This window comes from Monodon monoceros, unplaced genomic scaffold (assembly GCF_005190385.1).
Source record: "Monodon monoceros isolate NGI ecotype Baffin Bay Population unplaced genomic scaffold, NGI_Narwhal_1 Super_Scaffold_10, whole genome shotgun sequence".
Taxonomy (NCBI): domain Eukaryota; kingdom Metazoa; phylum Chordata; class Mammalia; order Artiodactyla; family Monodontidae; genus Monodon; species Monodon monoceros.
Window position 1 is genome coordinate 9,568,357 of NW_021703766.1, and position 22,650 is coordinate 9,591,006.

The 22,650-nt window shown below is 44.2% G+C and overlaps 1 protein-coding gene across 3 annotated transcripts in view; it reads right to left on the minus strand.

Annotated features, from left to right (window-relative positions):
• Nucleotides 1-22,650, minus strand: part of WWOX (WW domain containing oxidoreductase) — a 983,400-nt gene that overhangs the window by 716,920 nt on the left and 243,830 nt on the right. For all 3 annotated transcript variants that reach the window (XM_029235281.1, XM_029235288.1, XM_029235271.1), the window contains exon 6: nt 11,046-11,134. In XM_029235281.1, the coding sequence (XP_029091114.1) occupies nt 11,046-11,134 (89 nt within the window). The remainder of the gene's footprint in view (nt 1-11,045; nt 11,135-22,650) is intronic.

The following is a 22,650-nucleotide window of genomic DNA, read 5'->3' on the forward strand; positions in this document are numbered from 1 at the left end:
TAAGGTGTCTCCTTCTGTCCCCACCGAGAAGTGGTTTCTCCTCTCCATGACTGCAATGGGCTCAGATGACATGACAAAGCAACTGAAAAAAGAACTTCCCTAATAGAGAGAAACGTTGTCTTCAGTACTAAACATCTGACTGTAATTAAACGCCACTTTTACAAATACTTCAGATCTAAACGGCACTGCCTAGTGTTTGATGAAGAGATGAGAATTACACATAACTTTCCTGGAGAGTAATTTGCTTTCACAGATCAGAAGTAGAAAGAGATAGTCATATGCTTCCACGCCACAACTGCTCTTCTAAGAATTGATCCTAAGAAAATTAGAGAACCAAAAAGAGATATGTGCAGGCCATTTTCATAGTGCTTATAATAGCAACAATAAAATTAGAAGGGACCCAGCATCCGAGAATTCAACACTGGTTAAATGCTTTTACCTATACGCAACGGATTACTGGATTCCAGCTGATTCCACGCACAGCCAAGCTGGGAACCATGGTGACAGTCTCTTGGGAGTTTGCTGATCTTACATGAGAAATCGAGGCACTGCTCTCCTTTTAGCGGGAGACATTCCACCAAGATCCATTTCCCAAACTTCTATCACTGGTCGACTTACCCATTACTTGTACTTCTGAGACAACCTTTTGCTTCGTTCTATTTCTGGTTATCAACTATTGCCTAATGTCGGCTCAAATACCTGTTTGACTATGGCTCAGTGACTGAACTGTAACAGCATATGAAGCTTAGAAGGCAGACTGAAGAACTTTGCCACTAATCGAGAGGATCCATTTATATTTTGGGGGATGACAAGATATTGGGTATTTTCTCACAAAATGAAGAAAAAGAATGACTCACAATATTAAACACACAGTGCAGTGACAAGTGGATTTTCAGCAGGCTGCCACAGTGGAGCGCTGGTGATTTATTTCAAACGGGTATTCAAGTTCTTCGGCTGACAAGAATTAGCTTCTCAACAATTTACTGGGGGGAAGAAAACAGACGGTTCCCAAGTTATGAAAATGCGATTTCAGTGTGGTTTAAGCACCACTTCCCAACAGGTCAATTACAGGTGAGAGGAGAATTCCGACATGACAATGAGGGTGGTTATTGGTACCAGGAGGAAAACCGAGCCGGATTCATCAGCCAAGCTGGGAAGTAGAATTCTGAACCACAGACGCTGAAATGCTTTTTTTCCGAGACTTACACAACTCAAGAGTTCTCTGAGAGTCACCAAATGTTAACCCTAACATCACGGGTTTGCTGGGTCCATGGCTGTGTGGGTCAAAGAACAGCTTGGTCATGTGACCCAAGCCCACACCAGGTTAGAAGGGCAGTTGTATGCTATGTGCCTGAAATAACTATTACACAGGATGACTTTAAAATTTGTTTCCCAAGATTTACAAACATATAATCTCCATACCACCCAAGGAGGTACCAATTCAACAACTCTGAATGGCTGAGAATTGGCACCTTAAAAGCAAAGTTCAGTTCACCAAATGGAACAATGTGTTTCCATTTTTGGCTTCCGTCCCTCCCTCTTTCCCTGCCCCCACCCACCCATCCACCTATCCATCCCCTTCCTTGAGTTTACTATATGGCAGTAAAGGTAACAATTGCCACGGATGATGGTAACAAAAATGATGATACAACCTGAAATGTATTAAAGGTTTACTAGGTATCAGGTACTACGTTTTATACACATTTTGTTATTTAATCCTTTCAACCACCCTGCAAGGGTATTACCATCACCTCCCACTTTCACTGATGAAGAAACTGAGGATCAGAGAGATTAAGGAATTTGCCAAGGTCACCATCTTGGTAAGGTGTGGAACAGGAATTCAGAGCTGAGACAAAGATGAATTAGCCAAGGTTTCTGCTTCTCTGGGGCTCAGTCTAACAAAGGAAAATCAATATAGAGGAAAGCGTCCCCAAAGTGTTCCAAGCACGATGATTGGGTGTGTGGTTGATGCTCTGAGAAGTGACTCATCAATTCAACCATGGTGTGAAGGTAAGAGGATGGGAAAAGGGAGGCTCCATAGAGGATGTGACAAAGTCATCCAGGGAGCAGGTGAGGGGCAGGTAGGCGGGCAGTGGCACAAGTCAGGGGCACAGGCCCCGAGTCAGGAGGCAGAACCTGTAAGCATCTCTGTGAGCAGAGTACAGAGGCATGGGATTGGGAGGACATGGCCACAAATGAAGGAGGAGGATGGACCAGACTCCAGAGGCCTCGGTGGGCCACACCAGCAAGCGCAGTGCTTGTAGCTCAGGTGGCCAGACACCAAGCAAGGCTCTTCCCCGCAGGAAAGGATGAGGGCTGGGCTTGCATTTGAGAGTCACCACTCTGGGAGTTCAGATGTGTGAACGGCCAGGTGACCCTTTGGTCTTCTTCTGTCTACCTCACGAGCATCATTATGAAGCCAAGTAGGAGCCAAGGGGAAATGAACGCTGACACTTGGAGTAAATGTACAGAGGTGATTGCACATGCGAGTAAATAGGGGCCACCTCTGCTTATACAGACTCCATGGACAGACACCTGGTAGGAAACAGTTCTGGGCACCTTAGCTGAGGGGATGAGCCTCTCTCCGACTGGGTTTGTTTACCTCTTTTAGACATATTTCAGCAAAACCATTTCCTCTCGGTGACAGGATATGGCTGGAAGAAGCATCCCCCTCAACTCTGAAGTGATCTTAACAATTGTCCCAGCAGGCAGGGGTTGTCCTCCACCTACTGCTGGGACAAATCTCCTTCAGAGGCAGTGAGTCTGACATGATGCATTTTCCAAATGAGACAGATCTTTCTGACTTCCCAAACCACCACCTAAGCAGAGCTCGGCAGCACAGCAGATTTTGGGCTAAGCTCTAGCCTCACCACCTACTAGCTGGCATGACCTGGCTCGAGGCCCTTCATCTCTGTAAGCCTTGAGTTCTTGATCTAGGAAATGTGGTTGATCATCGTATCAGGCTGCACCATGTGACACTGCCTTTCTTCTACAGTTTTTGACCCAGCCCCATGAAGTCCTTGTGGGGATAAAATGGGGTGGCAGATGAGAGCTTAGCTGTGCATGACGAATAATAAACAGGTGATAAATATTAGCAATTACTATCATCATTTTAGGGTTCCAAGTCCCAAGCAGGGCTTCAGTGTCTTCATCACTTAAACAATACCTGCTTGTCTTAGTTGACCTGCTTTCCCATATGGTGGTATTTCCACGACTCAGCACTGCACACAGTTCTACTCAAACTCTTATCTCTTCCCTCAGCCTCTAAGGAACACAGAGTGCTTTCTGCAGAGAAATGAAACAAACCATGCACACACATTGGCTATATATACTTATTTATCTGGACCAAACCTAACATAATCCAAAATGGAACGTGTTTCTCATAGTGAGACAAGATGCTCTTCAAATGACTTGCGGCGTTGGCCAAAAAGATCATTCCAGTTTTTCTGTAACATCTTACCAAAAGCCCTGAACGAACTTTTTGGCCAATCCAATATGTTGCAAGGGACAAGGGGTTCTACTCCAAGGGTTAGCAAACCACAACCCCCCAGACTGAATCCCCAATCCAACTCACTTCCTGTCTTCCTAAATAAAGTTTTATTGGAACGCGGCCTCGCCCAGTCACTTACACATTATCGGTGGCTACTTTTGCATTACTGTGATTACTGTGGTCTCGCTCTACACTCGAGAGGCACTCAACACTAGCTGAGTGGTCGCTAATGAGACCATCTGGCTCATAAAGGTCAAAATATTCATATAGATATTTATATAAATATTTATTTATCTGATTCTTTTTATAGAAAAACTTCCTCAACTCATGCTCTAGTCCACTGCTTTAAGTGATCACTGTTGAACGCCACCAACAAAGTTCGGATTCTTTGCTGGAGTTGAAGACAAAACACTGGCTATATATGCACTGGTGGGCTGGTGGGGGTGGGAGAAGGCAACCACAGAGTAATCGTATCTACTTTCCAAAGCCGGGTGATTCTTCTTACTGGAAGGGAAGTTTTTTTGTGTGTGTCTTCAATTAACATACATCACTTTGACTTCCGGAAACATGATAGAGATGGCTGAACCTAGAATTCTGCTGGGAAATCAAAACTGTTTATTTTGCAAACATCACTGTGGTTAATTCAAATACATTTTCACGTATTCCTTGGCAGTGATGACTTTTAAGGATGGCACAAAGGCTCACTGAAAAATTTTTTTTCCCCTAACAAATTTAATTGCAAAGTGGCCCTTAATTTATTTAACAATTATTCTTCTCCAGTAAGGATATGTTTTTGAAGATAGTCATCACTGTGTAAAGTTATCAAAAAATCCTTAAGCTTCACAAGTATTTTAAGAGAGAGAGAAGGCACAGGAGAAGGAAGATGGCAAATCGTTTAATTCCCATGTCTAGCCCAGTTCCTGGCACTGTTGTAAGCGCTGAATAAATAAAGACGTGAAGGGAAAAATTTTTTAAATAAACCAAAAAAGGAGGGGAGAAGAGGCATACGGAGTGCTCTGGTATCCCAGGATACAGAGGTTAACGATTTTTACTGTGTCCCACTATACCTCACTTATTCAAAGCAGGCTGCCCAAAAGGCCACTCGAATCATCTGGAAAGAAACCAAGGGAAACAACCGCAGCAATGGCAAAGGAAGCAGAGTCAAGCCACTTGCTCGGAAAGAGAACTGTGACGTATTCCTCGAGTCCAAGGCTTGGTGAAGAGTAACAAAGAACAGGGGAAAAAACACTCAGTGGAGCACTAAGTACTCCGTGATCCTCAGTGGAACATTACTATAGTAACAATATTTCTGCTCAGTGTTTCTCATGCTTATAGCTTGTGGGCAACGTGAAGCTCATGTCCTCTGTACCCTTGGTTGCAAGGAATCTCCAAGCTCATTCCTAGGCCCAATTTTTTAACAACTGTAAAGACGTCATGAGAGCCACACCTCCTCTGGGATCACATCTGACTAGTCCACTTTGATCCCCTTCCCCTGTTTAGATAGATCTCTTATTTGTATTGTATCATACTGCATGCATTTTTAAAAACCTCTCAAATCATTTTAGGATCAAGATAAGAACAAATGCACACACAGTCACAGGCACAGTGCACTGAGATGTGTCTGGTTATTTCACGCATCACAGCTTTTCTCCTCAACAACCCTGAAAAGTCTATGCGAGAACCTGCTTTATATAGACTTGGAAAGGGAGGCCCGGGGACACGGAGTGCCCAAGGCCACACAGCTAGTAAACAGTAGAGCTTGGATTTAAATCTAAGTTCAGTTGATCCCCAAAAACTCTGTTCTTTTCACTACACCAGAGCTTGGCACACTATGGCCGCTGGACATAACCAGCCCATTTCCTGCCTTTGTAAATAAAGTTTTATTGGAACACAGCCATGTTCATCCATTTAAATATTGTCCACGGCTGCTTTCATGCTACAAAGGCAGAGGTGAGTAGCTGCACCAGAGATCTTATGGCCTGAAAAGTCTAAAATATTTACTCTCTGGACCTTTACAAAAAAGTCTGCTGACCCCTGCACTTTACTCTTTTGGGTTAGTATTTTTGTTTAATAAGGGATGACAGTACATAATCTGTTTTAGAAATATTTTTTAAAGAATTATATAAAAACATTTGATGCCTAAAGAGTTAAGTTTCAGAAGGCAAAACATTTACTTCAGATGGAAGTGTTCTTCCCTGATGTTTCTAGATACAGTAAATGCTTCACAATATGAATTTTTCCAGTACCTCAAGGTGGAAAATCTATGGGAGGGGGAAGAATTTACTTGTAGATTTTTTAAAATTTTTCTTAAAAAGTCGTAATTAAGATCTAGATTTAGAGAGTTTATGACAGCTCAAATCTGCCTCTCTGGTATTCTTTTCTTTTAGTTTTCATACTTTGTAGAAAAGTAAAGCAACATGATACTCTGTTAGGCAAACTAGAAATGGATTTCTCATGTTGAGAAAAGAGTAACACAGATACGTAGGCTAAAACATTACTCTTAAAACTGAGCTGAGGAGAAAAAGAAAGATTAAGCTGCAATTTACACATTGGTCTTCAGGGTAATTTATCCCTCAAAATTTAGAATTTATTTATAATTTACAGCCCACCCACTTCCAAAGAAGGATTTGAGACAGCAAAATTTGGAATAAGAATCCAAGAACATTAAATCTGGGATTAGTAGATTCTCAAAGTCCTGAACTTTCAAGTTCTGAAAGTAATTTAGTAAAAAGTGAAAATGAATAGTTTTGTTAAAGATTTTCCCCTCAAATGTGTAAACAGTAAAGAGGGAATAGAAAAAGTATTCTTTCATTTTTTTTTTTTAAACATCACTATCCTATAGTATTTTTAAGTGAAAGAAAGCCTAATTTCTTTAAATTATGCTGGAGACAGAAAGTTGGAAGGAGAAAGCAGAAATCCACGACCAAAAATGAAGTTCTAGAAATCTTTAGAACTCCATGTTATTTTAATATGATCGTACTATCAATTTCAATTAATTTCCATGATGACTCAAAGCCCTTGGTCAATATTATAAGAGCTGATTGGTAACCGAGATCCAAGCAATACATTTTCTATGTTATGTGCCATCACCAACTTTTCAACGTCCAGGATTGGAATCCAGATGCCCATTATTTCAGGAATACATAGGACGCAAACTATCAAACAGTATCTGATAAAGGAAAACATATTTACAGAGCTCCAGAAGCTCCTGAACTGCTGTTCCAGGCCCTGTTCAAAATGAGTGCTTTTCGGTAAACTAAGCAGTTAGAACTAGGGATAAAACTGTGCAAAAGTATCACAGACAACATACTGCTGCTTCAGAGCCCATTACAGAAAATCCCAGTACTTGGTCTGCATGATTAGTGAGGGTCCCAGCTCTTCATACTCTGATGGATACCTCAGCCTGCGAGGCAGCGTGCGGTCTGGCTGCTCTCCAGGACTGCAGTTTCAGCAAAAATGCCCTTCAAAACTCAGTTTGGTTGGGACTTACCACAGGCTTTGGTTTGGAACTTTCCAGTAATACCCAAAATAATTCGACCTGAGACACACTGGCCGACCACCACCACTGATGCTGGGGAGGGCTGTCTGAAAGCAGACTGGGGCTTCCTGGGCTGACCACCCAGAAGAGTGAGTGGAGCAGAACAGGAGAAATGGATGAAAGAGGGGGTGAGCAAAGAGAGAGCAGGCACAGGAATGGGTTGGTCAGGGCGGGCAGAGCCTTAAGGAAAACGCTTTAGCAAGCAGGCACGCACATCCTCCTGATGGAAGACTACACGACCACCAACCAAGTATTCTTGCCAAAAAATTAAACAGGAATTTGACCAAGCCTCTAGAGTTAGCTACCTTTTCACGGGAAACGTGGAAGACAAAAGAACAAGTTAAAGGACACCACAGGGATGCAGTCACTGAAGTACAGACCACAGAAAACTCTAGAGGACACACTGGTCCTTGAAACAAATATGTTGCATTAAAATTTTTTCGTAAGAAATTTAGAAAGGGAGGGAAAACCTATAGGTTAAAATGCATTGACCTTATGTGATTCCGGATTTAAACAAACTGAAAGAGAGAGAGAGAGAAGAGAAATACTTATTGTCTTAAATGGTGTTAAGCCACTAACTTTGAGTAACTTGGTTCTCAGCAATTCATACCAATCCAGAAATCCACACTGAAGAAAATGCCTGAAGGGTGAGGTGTAACGAAAAGAGGGGTCGTTGTGGATTCAGACAGACTTGGGCTCAAATTTGGGATCCACCACTTGCTAAAGTTGGGACTGTGAGTTGGCCTCTCTGTGAAAAGCTGGAGCCTTTCCATGTGAAACAGAGATAAAAATGACTAAAAATGCCTGGGGTTATTGTCAGGAGTTACAGAGAGAACACGTGAATAGGTGCTCAGCACCTCGCCTTGCACGGAATACACAAAAAGTCGAAAAGGAGCTATGATCTGTATAATCGCTGTTAGCAGTGCTCATTCGGAAACGACTCAGTCCCCACCCCATGCCACACCAGCCACCCCCCGCCCCTCCAAAGTAAAGGAGGAAGAAGAGATCCCAGAAGAGGCTGAATCTACATCCCCTCCGGTAGAAGGCGGGTAGAGGGCGGCCCGGCCCTTCAGTGAGCTAGATCTTCCAACAAGGTTTGCATTTACATCTGTTTCTACCTCTTTAGGTCTCAGGCTGTACACGCTGCTGCCCATCCAGGTACGGGGAGACACACCTGGGCTGGGGCATGAACCAAGGGGATACACAAGGTAAAAAGAGCCTGATCATACTTCTGGTGTGCTCGCAGGCAGGCTTCAGAACAGAATTCCATGTGGTAGCATCCACATGGAATTTCAGTGTAAGAGTTTTTCCTCACCTCAGTCCAACAGCATCTAAAGGGATGGGTTCGGAACTGGCAGCCTTTCTTTCATTCGTCATTATGTTTTACACACAAGGAAATTTTGATGCCCAAAGATGGGAGGGGATGATGAGCAGAGAGTGACACGTGTTTTTACGGCAGCTCAGTCAGCAGCACTTAAACTCACTTCTGACACTTCTCAGAATCTACAGACCTGTAAGGACTGAACTGTCATCTGCTTATCCAGGAGAGATTTCACTTTGGCAGTGTTTCAAAAGGAAAGTCGCTCGCGTCTTTTATGCGTATTTTCACTACCACGCTATTTCTCTAAGCCCATGAAAAATGCTGGACTCTCGAGAGACGGATAAAAAGAGGTTTGTGGTACAGGGTTGGCTAAGAGGAAAATCGCCTGTTTCTGAACCTAGGAGTACAAAACTTCAGAGTCGTTTGCTAAAATCTAGAATTAGGGCAAAATGGCTGCTAGCATTCCTCCCAGAGTTTGGGCTTGTTGATTACAGAAGGCAGTTGGATTTGATGATTTCTGAATTACTTAACGGTTAAAAACTAATGGTCCCGTTAAGACTGACTTGGAAGATAGTCCTATTATGTAACAGTTGGCTCTCCTCGGCTAAATGGTTCCCGTCCAACGTGGTCTGAAACCAGGACTGGAGGAAGCATGAAGAGGCAGTGCAGCTCAGCTCCCACTAGAGCAGCACGGTGTCAAGGAGAAAGCGGAGAGTCACAACGGAGGAAAATCCTACATCTGCCACCAACCTGCCAAGTGACCCTGTGAAAGTCACTCAGCTTCTCTGATCTCGGTTTCTGGCACATTAAGAACGACAAGACAGTGCAGCGTGGTGGCTGAGGAGGGGGGCCCAGGAATGCCCGACTGCACGGGATCTCAGCCCCTCTGCTTCCTGGCCACGTGCCTTCAGATAACTCACCCCCACCCCGGTCTCATTTTCCTCATCTGTGTAATAGACATAATGACAGCACCCACCCCGAGGGTTGCTTTGAGAATTAAATCAGAAAAAGCACGCAAAGGGTTCTGGGTATGGGGCTCATAATAGGCACTCAATAAATGAGCTGTTACTGCTGCTACGGTGGTGGTTATTATTATTCACTCCCAAACAACCACAGAAATACAAGGTTGAGGAGAGTCAGTCACTAGCAGGAAAACACTGCCTGCTTGCTGGCCACTGAGACAATGGTTCGTGTGAGGTAAAGTGGGCTTCTGCCGGCCACCACTCTCTTCCCAGAGCCGAGAAGAGAGCCTGGGGCTTTGGAGGCACGCGCTAAATGCGTGTTAAGTGAATGAACAAGCGGATAAATGAATCAGGAAGGGATAAAAAAGCAAATGTCTTAAGAGCTACTGCTCTATCCTGAAGAGAGGATCTCCGAGACCACTGGCACGGGCTCGCAGCTACCAAACACTGCCAAGAGCGCACGCAGTAGGGCTCGCCTAGGTCTGCGGGCTGCATGGGGACGGTACCCAACTGTTCATAGGAGCGCAGGGCCGGCACCTACGGGGATGGTGCAGCTCCCACTACAGACTCTGAGTTCACATTTCAACCTCAAGTACTCAGGCTACAGGATTGCTCCAGAAAGGGCTTTAGAGAACAGACTTCTCAACAGTCTAAAACAACAGAGTGAAAGACTAAGGGAGAAATAAGAAGAACTGGCTACTGGACAGCACTGAGGGGTCAGATCTGAATATCTGGTTTAAGATACCTCCCCTTACATCCATCGTCTGCGTGGAGAACTATAAAACCAACGACCCCGACAGAGGCGAACCTCCAGACAGTTTGTCATTTTATCAGTGTTCTCCGAATTCAGCCACTCGGTGCCCCTTTTGGAACTGTTTTATCCTTGGCACCTCCTGTACCATTATTAACTTAATCCCTGTGTTTAAATCAACTCACTGAAAAAGAAAAATTAAATGAAGTTATTTGTTAAAGAAATTTAAACCACTGTGTTAAATGAGAAACCAGTATTGCCTGCCCTAAATAATATGAGGGAACTGTAAAAATAAACACTTGGAAACAAAATATTGTAATGAAAATGAAGCTAACCACCACTGCTTTCCTCAGCTCTGGCTCTGAGGGCTGCTCCGTTAGAAAGATGTTGGCAGTGATGGCAAAAAAATCTGCCGGTCCCTAGCGAAGGCTTACTCCTTCAGGCATTTTGAAAGTCTGAGAAAGATGAGGGAATAAAAAGGAGGAAGTTTCTCATGATGTGAGTCCATGCTTTTGGAACCACATTCACGCACCACGTAAAATCACCGCAGGTTTGTGAAACAGCAGAACCTTCTTCTCGTGCTCTGACGTTCAGTCCCCTTGCAGGACTGGAGAGCTGACCTTACTTGTTTCCGAGTGCAATTAAAATACACTTTTCCTCGATTCTGGGAGGCACTGCAAAAATATCTGTAATCAGGATGCAGCTTACGATCGGGTGGCTTTTAGGAGCCACTTTTACTGCTGCTTCGTACCGTCTTTCCCTTTTTATCTGGGAGGCTGTTATGAGATTGATGACGCATCTCAAAATGAGGGTGACTCAGAGTCAAGAAAATACGGTACACCTTCACTGGGCCAATATAAATGAGCCTCCCGTCTGGACGCCAAGACAACACAATAGCCTTCCGGCCTCCCCACTGTGTTCATCTGATAAAGACATTATAATACAAGCTATTATGATCTATAACCCTCCACTGGAACACTCACACATTCTTGGCCTTGAACGCTTGAGCAAAATGCTGCACGCTATGGAGCAGAGCAAGGTCCAGGGTCATTGCTTCTACCTTGGCTTTATGCTGGAATGAGAGAAAATAAAAAGAAATGATAAATAACAGCAAGTTTAGTTCATGGTATCAAGTTACAGTAAATGTGTTATGGAACATGTCGGAATTCCCCTGTTTAATATTAGACGCCCAGAGAGAATATAAATCATCGGAATGAGTGGAAGAACGGGGCGTTTTACTGCCAAGTTGAGGGAGGATGGGAGGCTGGGACTCTGCTGAAACTCCATGCTGGGGGGTTGTGCTGTTTGACTCAGCGCACGAAACAGGGTCCTAAGGGTCCTCGGGCTCACACAGCTCCTCTCCATCTGCCTCCTAAAAAAACTGTAATGATAGGGCAACACCAGGACAAAGCCTGGCTCCTGCAAGAACTCCGGAGACCACGTGTTAATCTCAAAAGCTGCCCTCCGGTTCTGAAATGATTCCACCAAGCCTGCATGAAAAATGAGAGACAATTCATGTACAGAAAGTACAAACGCAGGCAAAACTCGTTTATATCAACGGAGCCTGACTGCTCAACACCTCCCTGGTTTAGTAACCCTGTGAACCCTATAGATGGGCAGGGCACATATGGATGGTAATAATGATGCTATTAATGAGGCCATTAATGTCTACGCTGAGCCGATGGTGGGTGGGCATTTACAGGCATCATCTCATTTCATCCTCAGGACAACTGAAGGATACGTTTGTAGTTTGCCTGTTTTACAGTGTGGCATCTTATAAGAGATTCCGGAGCTAAGAAGCGTGGACGGCAGGACTTCAAGTCAGTCTGACACTGGCTGGAGCCCAAGTTCCCTCCTGGAGAGACACCAAAAGGACTGCAGTGGTCAGGATTTGAAGCCACCCTGTTCCACTGCAGGGCCTCCTAGCACACTTCTGGAAAGATCAGAGTTGCCTTGTATTTACAGAGCCCTCCCAATTTTTGAGTCTCGCTGGACTTTGGAGTGTGAGCTGAAATGCTATCACTTCTTAGACGTCCCTCCGCTGAAGGACAGACTGCCAGGCCACCTGCCTGTTCAGGTAAGCAGATCCCCATAAAACGAACGCTGAGCTTGGGAATTCTTGTCTAGACTGCGAGGTTAAAGTAAGACTATGGAGACCAACACAATACTAGAATATTATGAAGGGGGATGCAAACGGCACTGCTGGGGACATCCTCCACCCGAATGGATGCAAACTGTGCTGAGAAGCTTCATGTGTCTACGGCAGTTCACCTCTGCCGCCTAGGTCCTGGGCTCCGACCCAAGTCCCGGGCCTTGAACAATACATATCAGGCCGAGGCAGCAGGAAAGCACACTGACTTTGGGCCCTGTAACCTTTCTGAGCCTCAGTTCCCTCATCTGTAAATGTGAATATTATCTACTCTCAGCATTGTGAGATTAAGTATAAAGCATCTAACATCCTGCCTTGAAGAGACAAAGCATTTCATCAGTTTAACCAGGAGGAGATAAGATGCCCATGGTGACAAATTCTTCCCCTGAGGCCACTGTGTAGTAAACCGTGGTTTGGGTGGGCAACAGTGCAGCAAGGTGGATGAAACGATGTTGATGACAAGCACCGGTGCCCCCCGAAGACCACATCGGACCAGATCACTGTTGGCTTCTAGAGGATCCAGGTCCTGCCCACTAACAGAGCCCAGTTTTAGGGAAAGGGCGTAGGGAGGGATTCAATGACCTCCCCAAACCCCAAGAGCTTATCAGTGGCAAAGGCAAGTTGGCCAAAGAAGATTTAAATTCCTCAGGTAACAGCAGCAGATGCTCAAACCTGCAGATTTTGGAAGAAGGAGAAGTGTTTAACCTGATGCAGGAAAAGGGGAAGTGCCAACACATGGGTTTTTTTGTTTTTTGTTGCGGTACGCGGGCCTCCCACTGCCATGGCCTCTCCCGTTGCGGAGCACAGGCTCCGGACGCGCAGGCCCAGCGGCCATGGCTCACGGGCCTAGCCGCTCCGCGGCATGTGGGGATCCTCCAGGACCGGGGCACGAACCCGTGTCCCCTGCATCGGCAGGCGGACTCTCAACCACTGCGCCACCAGGGAAGCCCCAACACATGGGTTTTGTTAGGGAAGTATTGCACCTGGAGGGTCCAGGTAAGGCAAGGCCACGCCCCTCATCCTACAGGGAGGGAAACTGCCCCCAGGAGAAGAGGATGCACTTGAGTGATACTGTACCCCATGCAGAGCGCTTGGGTCTCCAGATGGGGAGCAAACGCCCCCCCCCCGCTTTCTGTCTGCATGACGGATATTTATCTGTGGCTAAAACCTCTTCTGAGTGGGAAGTCTGCTAATGGCTAACTTGTCTTCCCCATAGATTCTTATGCCTCCTAAATGCTCAACTACCCAATCTGATGTTCCGAGTGAGCGAGTAAAGTGGCCTTTCACCCTCATCCTGCCCGCTCCGGCCCCAGCCTCTCCCGGCACAGAGCACGGCACGCACCGCCAACACAGAATCTTACAGAACTTTGAATGGACCACAAGAGGAAAGTCAACTATTTAATCTATTAAGGAAGGGGTGGTAAAGACATTGCTCCTGTCAGCCGAGCCCCCGATGGAAACCCCAAGGGATACGCTGGCTACATATTAGAAAAATGGATGTTCATTCTTCCCCCATAAAACAGGGAGAACATTCCCAGATGGTGACCCCAAAGCAATATTTCCAATGAAAATGATGGTGCAGCCAAATGGGCCAGTACATTCTTCTAAATGTGCAACTTACACGTGGTAAACTGTCTTTTGGTCCCCCCCCTTCACTTGAAGATAAAGCACAGGGCTGCCACTACCAATAAGAACAAAATCAGACCATACACATCCAGGGGGAACAAGGGGTCACAAGCCATCAAGTAGTTCAACAGACTAATCCACAGGCTGTGTGTTACTAGGCTCCTGGGGACAGTGATTCACGTCCACACACAATTACTCAGGTAATTCTCCTGCCCTCGGTATCAGGTTTCCTGTTTCTGCCACTGACCCTGAGAAATGCAGAGAAACTGTGTGTGCAATTCAGTTAAGTCCAGTGAAGGAAAAACACAGCTTTTAGAATTAAGGTGTGTGTATGTGTTGATGTGTGTGGGTTGGGGGGTTTGCTCTTCCGATTGGCAGACAAACTTAACGTGATAGAAATGTTTATCGTGGGACATGCTCTAAATGAGAAGGCAGGGGCTGACAGACTGCAGACAGAAAGCATTTCTGAGGGATAAGCTGACGATTGCTAGGTGAAAGCAAGAGGCCCCATCTGCCAAGGTGAGATTTGCCGCTGAGTCTGACTATGAACCTGGGACTGGCCACAGTTCACTATCCTGGTATAACTCACTTTTGCTGCTGTTGTTGTCGTTAACTTTAATTTGGAACGAATTATAGACTCAGAGCAAGTGGCAAAAATAGTAGTGAGAGTGCCCACGTACCCGTCTCCTAGCATCCACCCAAGGGGGCATCTTATCCAAGTATAGCACGTTATCAAAATTAGAAAATCGACACTGTCACAGTGTAATTTATTAGACTGCAGACATTACTTGGATTTCACCAGTTCTGGGACGCACTCAGTTCCTTTTACTTGGAATAACTGTGTGTATAATTCTACGACATTTTATCATGTGCACAGATTCAAGATACAGAACTATTCCGTCACCACTAAAGAACCGTTGAGTTTTTTTTTAAGATGTTAAATCTGCGTATGCCGCTCAGGATGTGAAAAGTTCAGGCCTGTTTGGCCAGAGTGTGCTCTCTGGATTGGCAACAGATGCCCATATACAAAGTTCTAGCTTAAAACGTTTTTGTAGCTTGGAATGGCCAACAAGATACGCTCCTAATTCCTTAGTGTGGCTCACACAAGTGCCTCCGTATTGATCAGGATGAGCTTCAGTAAGGAACAGCCCCCAAACCTCAATGTCTTAAGACAACAGACGATTATCACTTGCTCACGCTTCATGCCCATCTTATGTCAGTGGGGTCCTGTTTACTGTCACTGGCCAGGGGCCCCATCAGGTGGAGCCTCCACCCTCTGTAACATCACCAGTCTCTACAGTGCGGGGAAGAGAATGTGACAAGGTGCACGTGGAATGTCACAGGCTTCCACCCAGTGGTGATACGTGTCACTTGTGCTCACGTTTTGTTGGCAGAGTAAGTGTTGTGGCTGTGCTTAGCTTCGAAAAGGTGCAACCCTCCATATGCCCAGCGAGAACAGAAATGCAAACATATGCGCAATGAATAACAGTAACGACTAACACTCAGTCCATGATTTTGCCCCATCTACCTCTCTAGGCTCATTTCAGGCCACTTCCTGCTTCATACTTTCCATTAGTGATAGAAAAATTTAGAAATGACAGATGAACGTGGCCAAAAGAAAGCATCTATAATCCCACCACCCCAATATTAACTGTTAGCTTTCCAAAGGTCCCTCCCCTCTTCCCTTCCTCTCTACCTATCCATCTATCCAGCCAGCCGGCCAACCGTCCATCCACTTAGCTTTGGTTAACAGAAACAACTTCTTACTAGAACTTTGAATCTTAAAATGCTATAAAATGCCTCTCTCAACCCTTCCCCAAATCCTCACCCTTTTCTTTAATCGCACCAGTACACAAATTTATCATCTCAGGCAAAATAGGAATGTAAATTTATTTTAAATTATGTATACAGATGCTGGCACCCATTGCTTTCAAAGAGAACTGCACAGGTGGCATTCCACACACGAAGCACCAGGCAACGTCTAAGTCGTTGAGAAGCCCACCTGCTCCCAACACCCCAGGCTCAGCCAGAAAGACACAGTAATGAAGCAACCCACACGTTCTTCTTCCATTTCCCTGGACGTCAGGGGATGCTCGGTGGAGCACAGTCCACCGACACTCTCAACAGACCAAGTCTTCTTGGTTTGTTCTTTATTAAGTTCAGAAACCCTGGCTTAGTGATTCAGGAGTCTGCAAATGCAGAATCAAAGGGGTTCCTGCTGTTGTTATGTAACAGTGATCTCTCATACCATTTTACGACTATAAATTAGCCAAGTATGACTCAGATGTGATACTGCCTGAAACCAAAGGAACCATATAGGGACTGTGTGGTATTTAAAGGGAGAAGTGGGAAGATGTTATCATCCACGGGAGATGGCAGAGTTGGGCTGACTCGGAACCACAGACCAGCATGACCACAGTGCTGACCGCGCGACTTCAGGGGAGCTGTGTGACTGCTCTGGGCCTTAGCACCAATGCCAAAATGTGCGTTTGCCTCACACGATTAGGGTAAAGATGAGGTATGATGTATATAAGATATGGGGCACATAAATAATAATAATCATTTGTAAGGCCACTGCTAAAATGTGATGTCCACTGTTTGTTTTTCAATCATAAAGCATATTAGCAATTGCAGTCTCCCTTCTTTATTTCACAAATTTACCTGAAGTAGCTCAAAGTATGAACAGCAGCTCTGTGATGGAGGATGGATGACACATGACCCCAGAGCAGGAGGAAGGAGGCTCACCGAATCCCCCAGAGGCCAAGGTACCCCAGTTTCCAAACTCAGTAAGTGTTCTGAACCTGAAAGGTGTTAAGACCATGGTGAAGGCCATAGACTCAAGTTGGACCTCCTGGGTCTAAATCCCACTTCTAGCACTTACCAACTGGGAAAGTTACTTCTTGTGCAATCAGTTTTCTCTTCTGTAAAATGGAAACAAGAGCACCTGCTTTATCAGGAAGTGAGGTGATATATGTAAAATCCTTAGAATAGCGCCTGACACCTGAGAAGTATTCTATAACTGTTACCAAGGAACAGTATTACTCTGATTGCTTTTGTTGTTGTCTTTAGCACTGTTGTCAACACCACCACCACCATCATCACCATCTGCCCTGAACTGCTTCACTCTTCACTGAGACAGGTGAACGGGGCCCAACTGGCCAATGGCAGCCATCTGAGAACCCTGGCCATACGATCCCTCGCCCCACAGTACCCTCTTTCCTTACAGTAACCGTCTGTGGGCAGTTATTATCACCCGCCCATTTCACGGATGGAGAAAATTAAGTTCATAAAGTGACTGCATATCTTCATGCAGGTAGTAACTGGCAGAACCACAATTCACACCAAGCCATGATTTTAATCCCTACTGCATACTCCACAATGCCCACATGGCCCACCTGTCCTCATGCCCCTCAGAGGCCTTCACACCAAGGCCAATCCCAGGGGAAACCACCAGATCTGTAATAGCCTCGTACAGAGGCAGCATGCTGTCCCGTTCCTGGTCCACAATAAGAGAGACAATATTTACAAGAGTGAACTCATTCACTCATTCATTCACTAACTCTGCCTCTAAAGGTACACATATATTCCAAAGATCCCATCTCCTTTGCTTCTTTTCCTTTATTCCCCATCATTGCAACACCACGTAAGAGGAAATATCTCACACCCATAATCCGCTTACCATCAATGGAAGAACAAAAAAGATAACATCTAATGGTAATAGGCCTTTGGAAAGCTGTATATAAATAATTTCAAGCGACCAAACATATTTAAAAAACAGATTATTCCTTAAAAACCATTATGAATTGTAAACTATGAATTAGCTAGAATATATCAATGACTTTTCTCCACTATCCTGTAATGAACCAAAAGGAGCTGGTCTGGGAACCAAGCTGTTGTGTGTGATGGGACCTCAAGGTGAACTCAGGTGGGCACACTTCAAAATACTCTCATCTAGTCCAGGAGTCTTGTTTCCTCCAGTCAACTGGACCAAAGCATCCCCACTGCACTCTTTCTACTCAATCCTAGCCTAGCAGCAGGTAAGATCAGCTCTTCCTCCTGTTATGATACAAGGGCCACCTGTGAGCTGGTCAAAAAGAAGAGCACACGGTAACAACTGTTGGAGATGGAAGGACAGAGAAACCCAGGTGAATGAATGGGAGCAGGGAGCCCAGCCTCCAACACACCCAGAGGAAACTCTCTTTCAGCAGATGGGGACTCACCCTATGGAGCCACAGGGGTGAGACTGACCATGTACCGTGAAGGTGCCAATCTATGTGAATTTGATGGGTGTGCGCCTACCCTCTCTTACACTTAGAGAAGAGTTCGTTTCAGGGTTTCCCTAAAAAAAAGCTCTCATGTACATATATTTATTGATAACCAGAGCCAAAAAAATAATGAGCATCTATGACATGCTTGGCATTTATTTTTCATTAAAGAGTCATAGGAAAAAATCTTTTGAAGTATCTATCATTTCCCCCATTCCACAGACTAGAAAACAGAGGCTGGTATGGTTTAAGTGGCACAGCCTAGTCAGACACAGATCCAGGTTCCCAACTGGTTGGGATGGTTCCAGTGCTCGTGTCCTCACTGGAGTACCACACCGCGCTGTAGCCCTGTCCGCATATTCTTCAACAGATGACGCTGAGAAGCTATGAAGAAAGTAACACCCTCTATATATTCCTGTTTGTGTCTATTTTGCATCATATTTATTTCATACACTTCAAATTTACAAGAGAAGCCTAGTGCTGAAAGAGAAAATGTAACCAAGGCAATAATCTACATTCAGAGCTTATTGCTAATGGCCTCCTGCAAATTCTAATCCAATGGGCCCTAATTGCGTTACGCCGATGCCTCTCACCCTTCCACTTTACATACACTTGGTCCTGACTTTATGTTCTGAAACCTTAAATACGAGTTGTCACATTTACAACAGCAGGAGACACTGGTGCTGAGCATGTTATTGACATGACAGTATTCACTGAACTACAATACAGACCTAACTACACTGGTTTCATAATTCACCAACATCCTATGCGGGACTTCACAACGCCAATTTCTCCAGTATCTTTTAAGTGATGTTAATGGTGGCCACGGGTGGCGGCATTTTTGCTGGGAAATGCAGGAGTAGACAGAGACTTGCATCTCCTTTCAGCTCTTGTACCTCTCAGGAGAATAACCCAAACCAGCATCGTGAGCGAGCCTGATGGGGAGTTTGCCCAACCTTGGGACAAGCCTAAAGATTAAAAGGACGTACTGATAGATGCTCTTTCTGAAAAAGCATTTCTCCCCAAGGAGAAAGCAGAGTTTAAGAGTCTCTTTTACGGCTCTACACACCTGAACCAATCTGTACACCACTGTGCCTTCAACAAGGAAAATGCTCTTAGGGAAGAGTCCAATTTCGAAATAGGGAACCAAACCAAAAATGATCCTTAGCAAACCCCTGGATTTTTTCTTACAGCCTTGAAGGAGAGGGGTTGATTTTGTCATTCCTGACTTTCAGATCAACCATCAGGCAGCAGCCTTCACTCCTGAGCCCTCACAAGTGCCCTTCAACTCTGCCTTCCCCACTAAATTCGTAAACATCCCTAACAAGAAAATCATGACAACGCTTTCTTCGTTATATACAGGTCAGAATTTCTGCCTTGGGTTGCTGGAACTCAACTTGCAAAATAACTGTATCAATATCTACGGGTAATTGTGAGGCTGATTCAAGGAGAAACTGCACCGGATAACAACTCATTTAATTTGGTGTATGAGTTAACGCACCACGTAAAGCAAAACTATTAAAAATGCTTAGACGGTAATAGGCAATATTTTGCACTCTGGATTAAAAAAATGCTTATCTTGCCAGAAACAAACAAGAGAGTGAAAATATCCGAAAACCTTCCAACTTCCCTCTATGCGATGTATTCACTTTGCAGCTTAAAAACAGTTTCAGGAAGGACAGCAAATGGCGCGGGAGTTTGGCAGTCAACATGATCGGGCATTTATGCCTTGCTATTGAAGAAAGAGCCTTTTTTTCATAGTCAATTTTTCACTCTAATGTAAGTGATGATTTACATTAACTATAGGTAAGGCACGGCTACATTTTCCTGAAGGATTGCAGGCAAGTAAAGACTAGTACAGTAAGTCGAAGCGTAAAAGCTTTCTCTGTCATAATATTTATTATAATGGCATATAAAATAGCTGAAATAAATAATAGATGACTAAAGGTAAATTCATATGATAAAGAATCCTTCAGTAGACACCATTACTTTTGACTGTTCTAGTTTTATATACAGTTGAAGACTCTTAATAAACAGGCCCTATATCTTATGTAAGTATTGGAAACATCAACGATGTGCTTTAAAGGCAACAGACTGGACATCAGCTAATTTACTGTATAATTAGATCCTCAACAGGAACAGTCTATATATTTTGAATATTTAATAGGTGGGTTCCTTAATGAAACTTGTTAAGGGAAGGGCACTGGAAGCCCCTTCTTTGGGGAAGTTGTTGATAATAGAAAAATCAGTGTCCCCCACTCCCCAAGATTCAGAACGGTGTATAGTTTAAAACATAGAGATGTGGGACCTGTTGATTATCTGCTGACAGGTCAACGGTGGTTAGTTAAATTGACTAGCGAGAGACAAACAAGATTTGTCTGCTCTGGTTGAAAGGCTTCTGAATTCCACATGAAGGACCTGTGAAGTCTGAAAGATGCTCAGATGGACAGAGACTATCTTCATTACGACCCTCAGGATGCAGAGGAACACACACTAACAGGCCAGTGTCTGCCTCAGGGCTTCTCATCCAGGGACACGCCACCCCCAGGGGACATCCGGCAAGGTCTGGAGACATTTCTGGTAGTCACAATTTGTTGGGGGGGTGGGGGGCTACTGGTATCTAGTGGGTAGAGGCCAGGGATGCTGCTGAACATCCTACAACTGCCCCCAGATGGCAACGGTGCCGAGGTTGCATGTGTGAGTTTAGTGAGAGGAACCGTGATTCACCCTAAGTGGGCTTCAGCGACTTAAATTTATCCTTATTTATAAAAATAAAACTGGCTCACTAATGAAAGTATAAATAATACAGAAGTGGATAATGTATCAAGTGAAAATATCTCCGGAATCCCACTGCCCCAAGATAAACAGAGTGACAGTGATGCAAATCCTTCCAGAGTACATTTTCTACACATATAAAAACACTGGGCCATAATACATTTCTACAAACATAGTATTGTACGTACTTCATGGGTTATTATATCATCTGGGTTTTCCCAGTTAACACATAATTGAATACATCTAAATAGACTCCACCCACATTCTTTCCAACCAGTAGGTTTAGCCCATTGTAGGGCTGTTCAAGAATTTATTATCCCCTTTAGATTCCTCAGCCCTCCACACCCTTCACTAGCTTTGTGAACTTTTTACTTAAATTCCTGATGCCTGACCTTCCTTATCTGTAAAAACAGAAATAATAGAAGAACCTCCTCCTGGGGATTACTGTGAGAATTCAATGAGATAATAACCATGGAAAGCACCTTAAACAGATATGCTCTAACAACTACTAACAACTCTAACAACTCTAACAACAACAACTACCGCTGTTGTTGTAATTAATATTATTTTACGTAGTTTCAAGGTTTTTGTTACTAAAAGCAATGCTGCAATACCTATGTTTCGCAATAAATGATTGTTTTTTTCTAGAGGATAAGTTCCTGGAAGTAGAATTGCTAAGTAAAGAGATATCTACATTTTAAACTTTGATAGATTTTTACTGGGTGTCCCCCTAAAAGGTTATATCAATGTCTATTCCCAAGAACACTGCAGGAGACTATGAAAGAAAACCAAAACCACCAATAATTCACATTGACAGTTAAAGTAAATTAAAATGCACAGTCTCATATCTCTGTCTCTGGTTCCTGGTACAAAGTGAGTGGCACAGAGTAGGTTTTCAAGACAGGCTTTAATTTAGAAAATGGATGAATGAATAAATAACACACCACCAAACTTGGGACAAATTTGTAAGTAGAAATAAAATCATGTTAGTGATGTTGGCAAAAACGATTTCCCATAAGCCATTTAGAAAGTCAGGCTTTCCTCCTGGTGCATCAGAATGGCTGGCTGAGGGCCTGCCTCTCAGAAATTGGCCGCACCGCATGATGACAGATGCGAGCCTGGTATGCAGAACATGCAGTAAACATGTAATAGTATCATCACGCTTGGGGACTGACCACGACGGTTATTTTTAATTTATGGGTGAATTGAAAGAGAGAAATCTTTCAGAGGTTCTGCAGAAGCCAAGCAGGATATTCAACAGATAAACTAGAAAAGATTAAGAGTATATGTGCTTCCAAGAGAAATGAGGTTTCCTGCTTAAGTGGCATCCGCCTAAGAAGGCTCTAATAAGTTCCAATGAAAACACCCAGAAAGGAAGGAAAGATGAGAACTCAACATAATACACACACACACACACACACACACACACACACACACACACACAAGGCACAGTCAAGTTATCCCCAAATGTTGTGCATCTTTTACGTTAGCTACAAGACCAAATAAATTACTCTTAAAAAGTAACTGAAGACAGAATTGAAACAACAATAACAAAGGTTGTTTTTTTTTTTTGGAGGGGGGCAGGGATTTCATCGAGCCACTGAATCATGTATGGCCTGGTTTTGCTGGTTAAAATGATAGACACAGTAAACAGTTTTATACTAAGTAAGAGAAAATTTAGATATGTATGTGAAAATTTCCAGAAGAAAGAAAAATATCAGAAGAGAGGGAGGGAAAAGAAAAGGGGAGGAAGGGGAGGGAGAGGACTAGGCC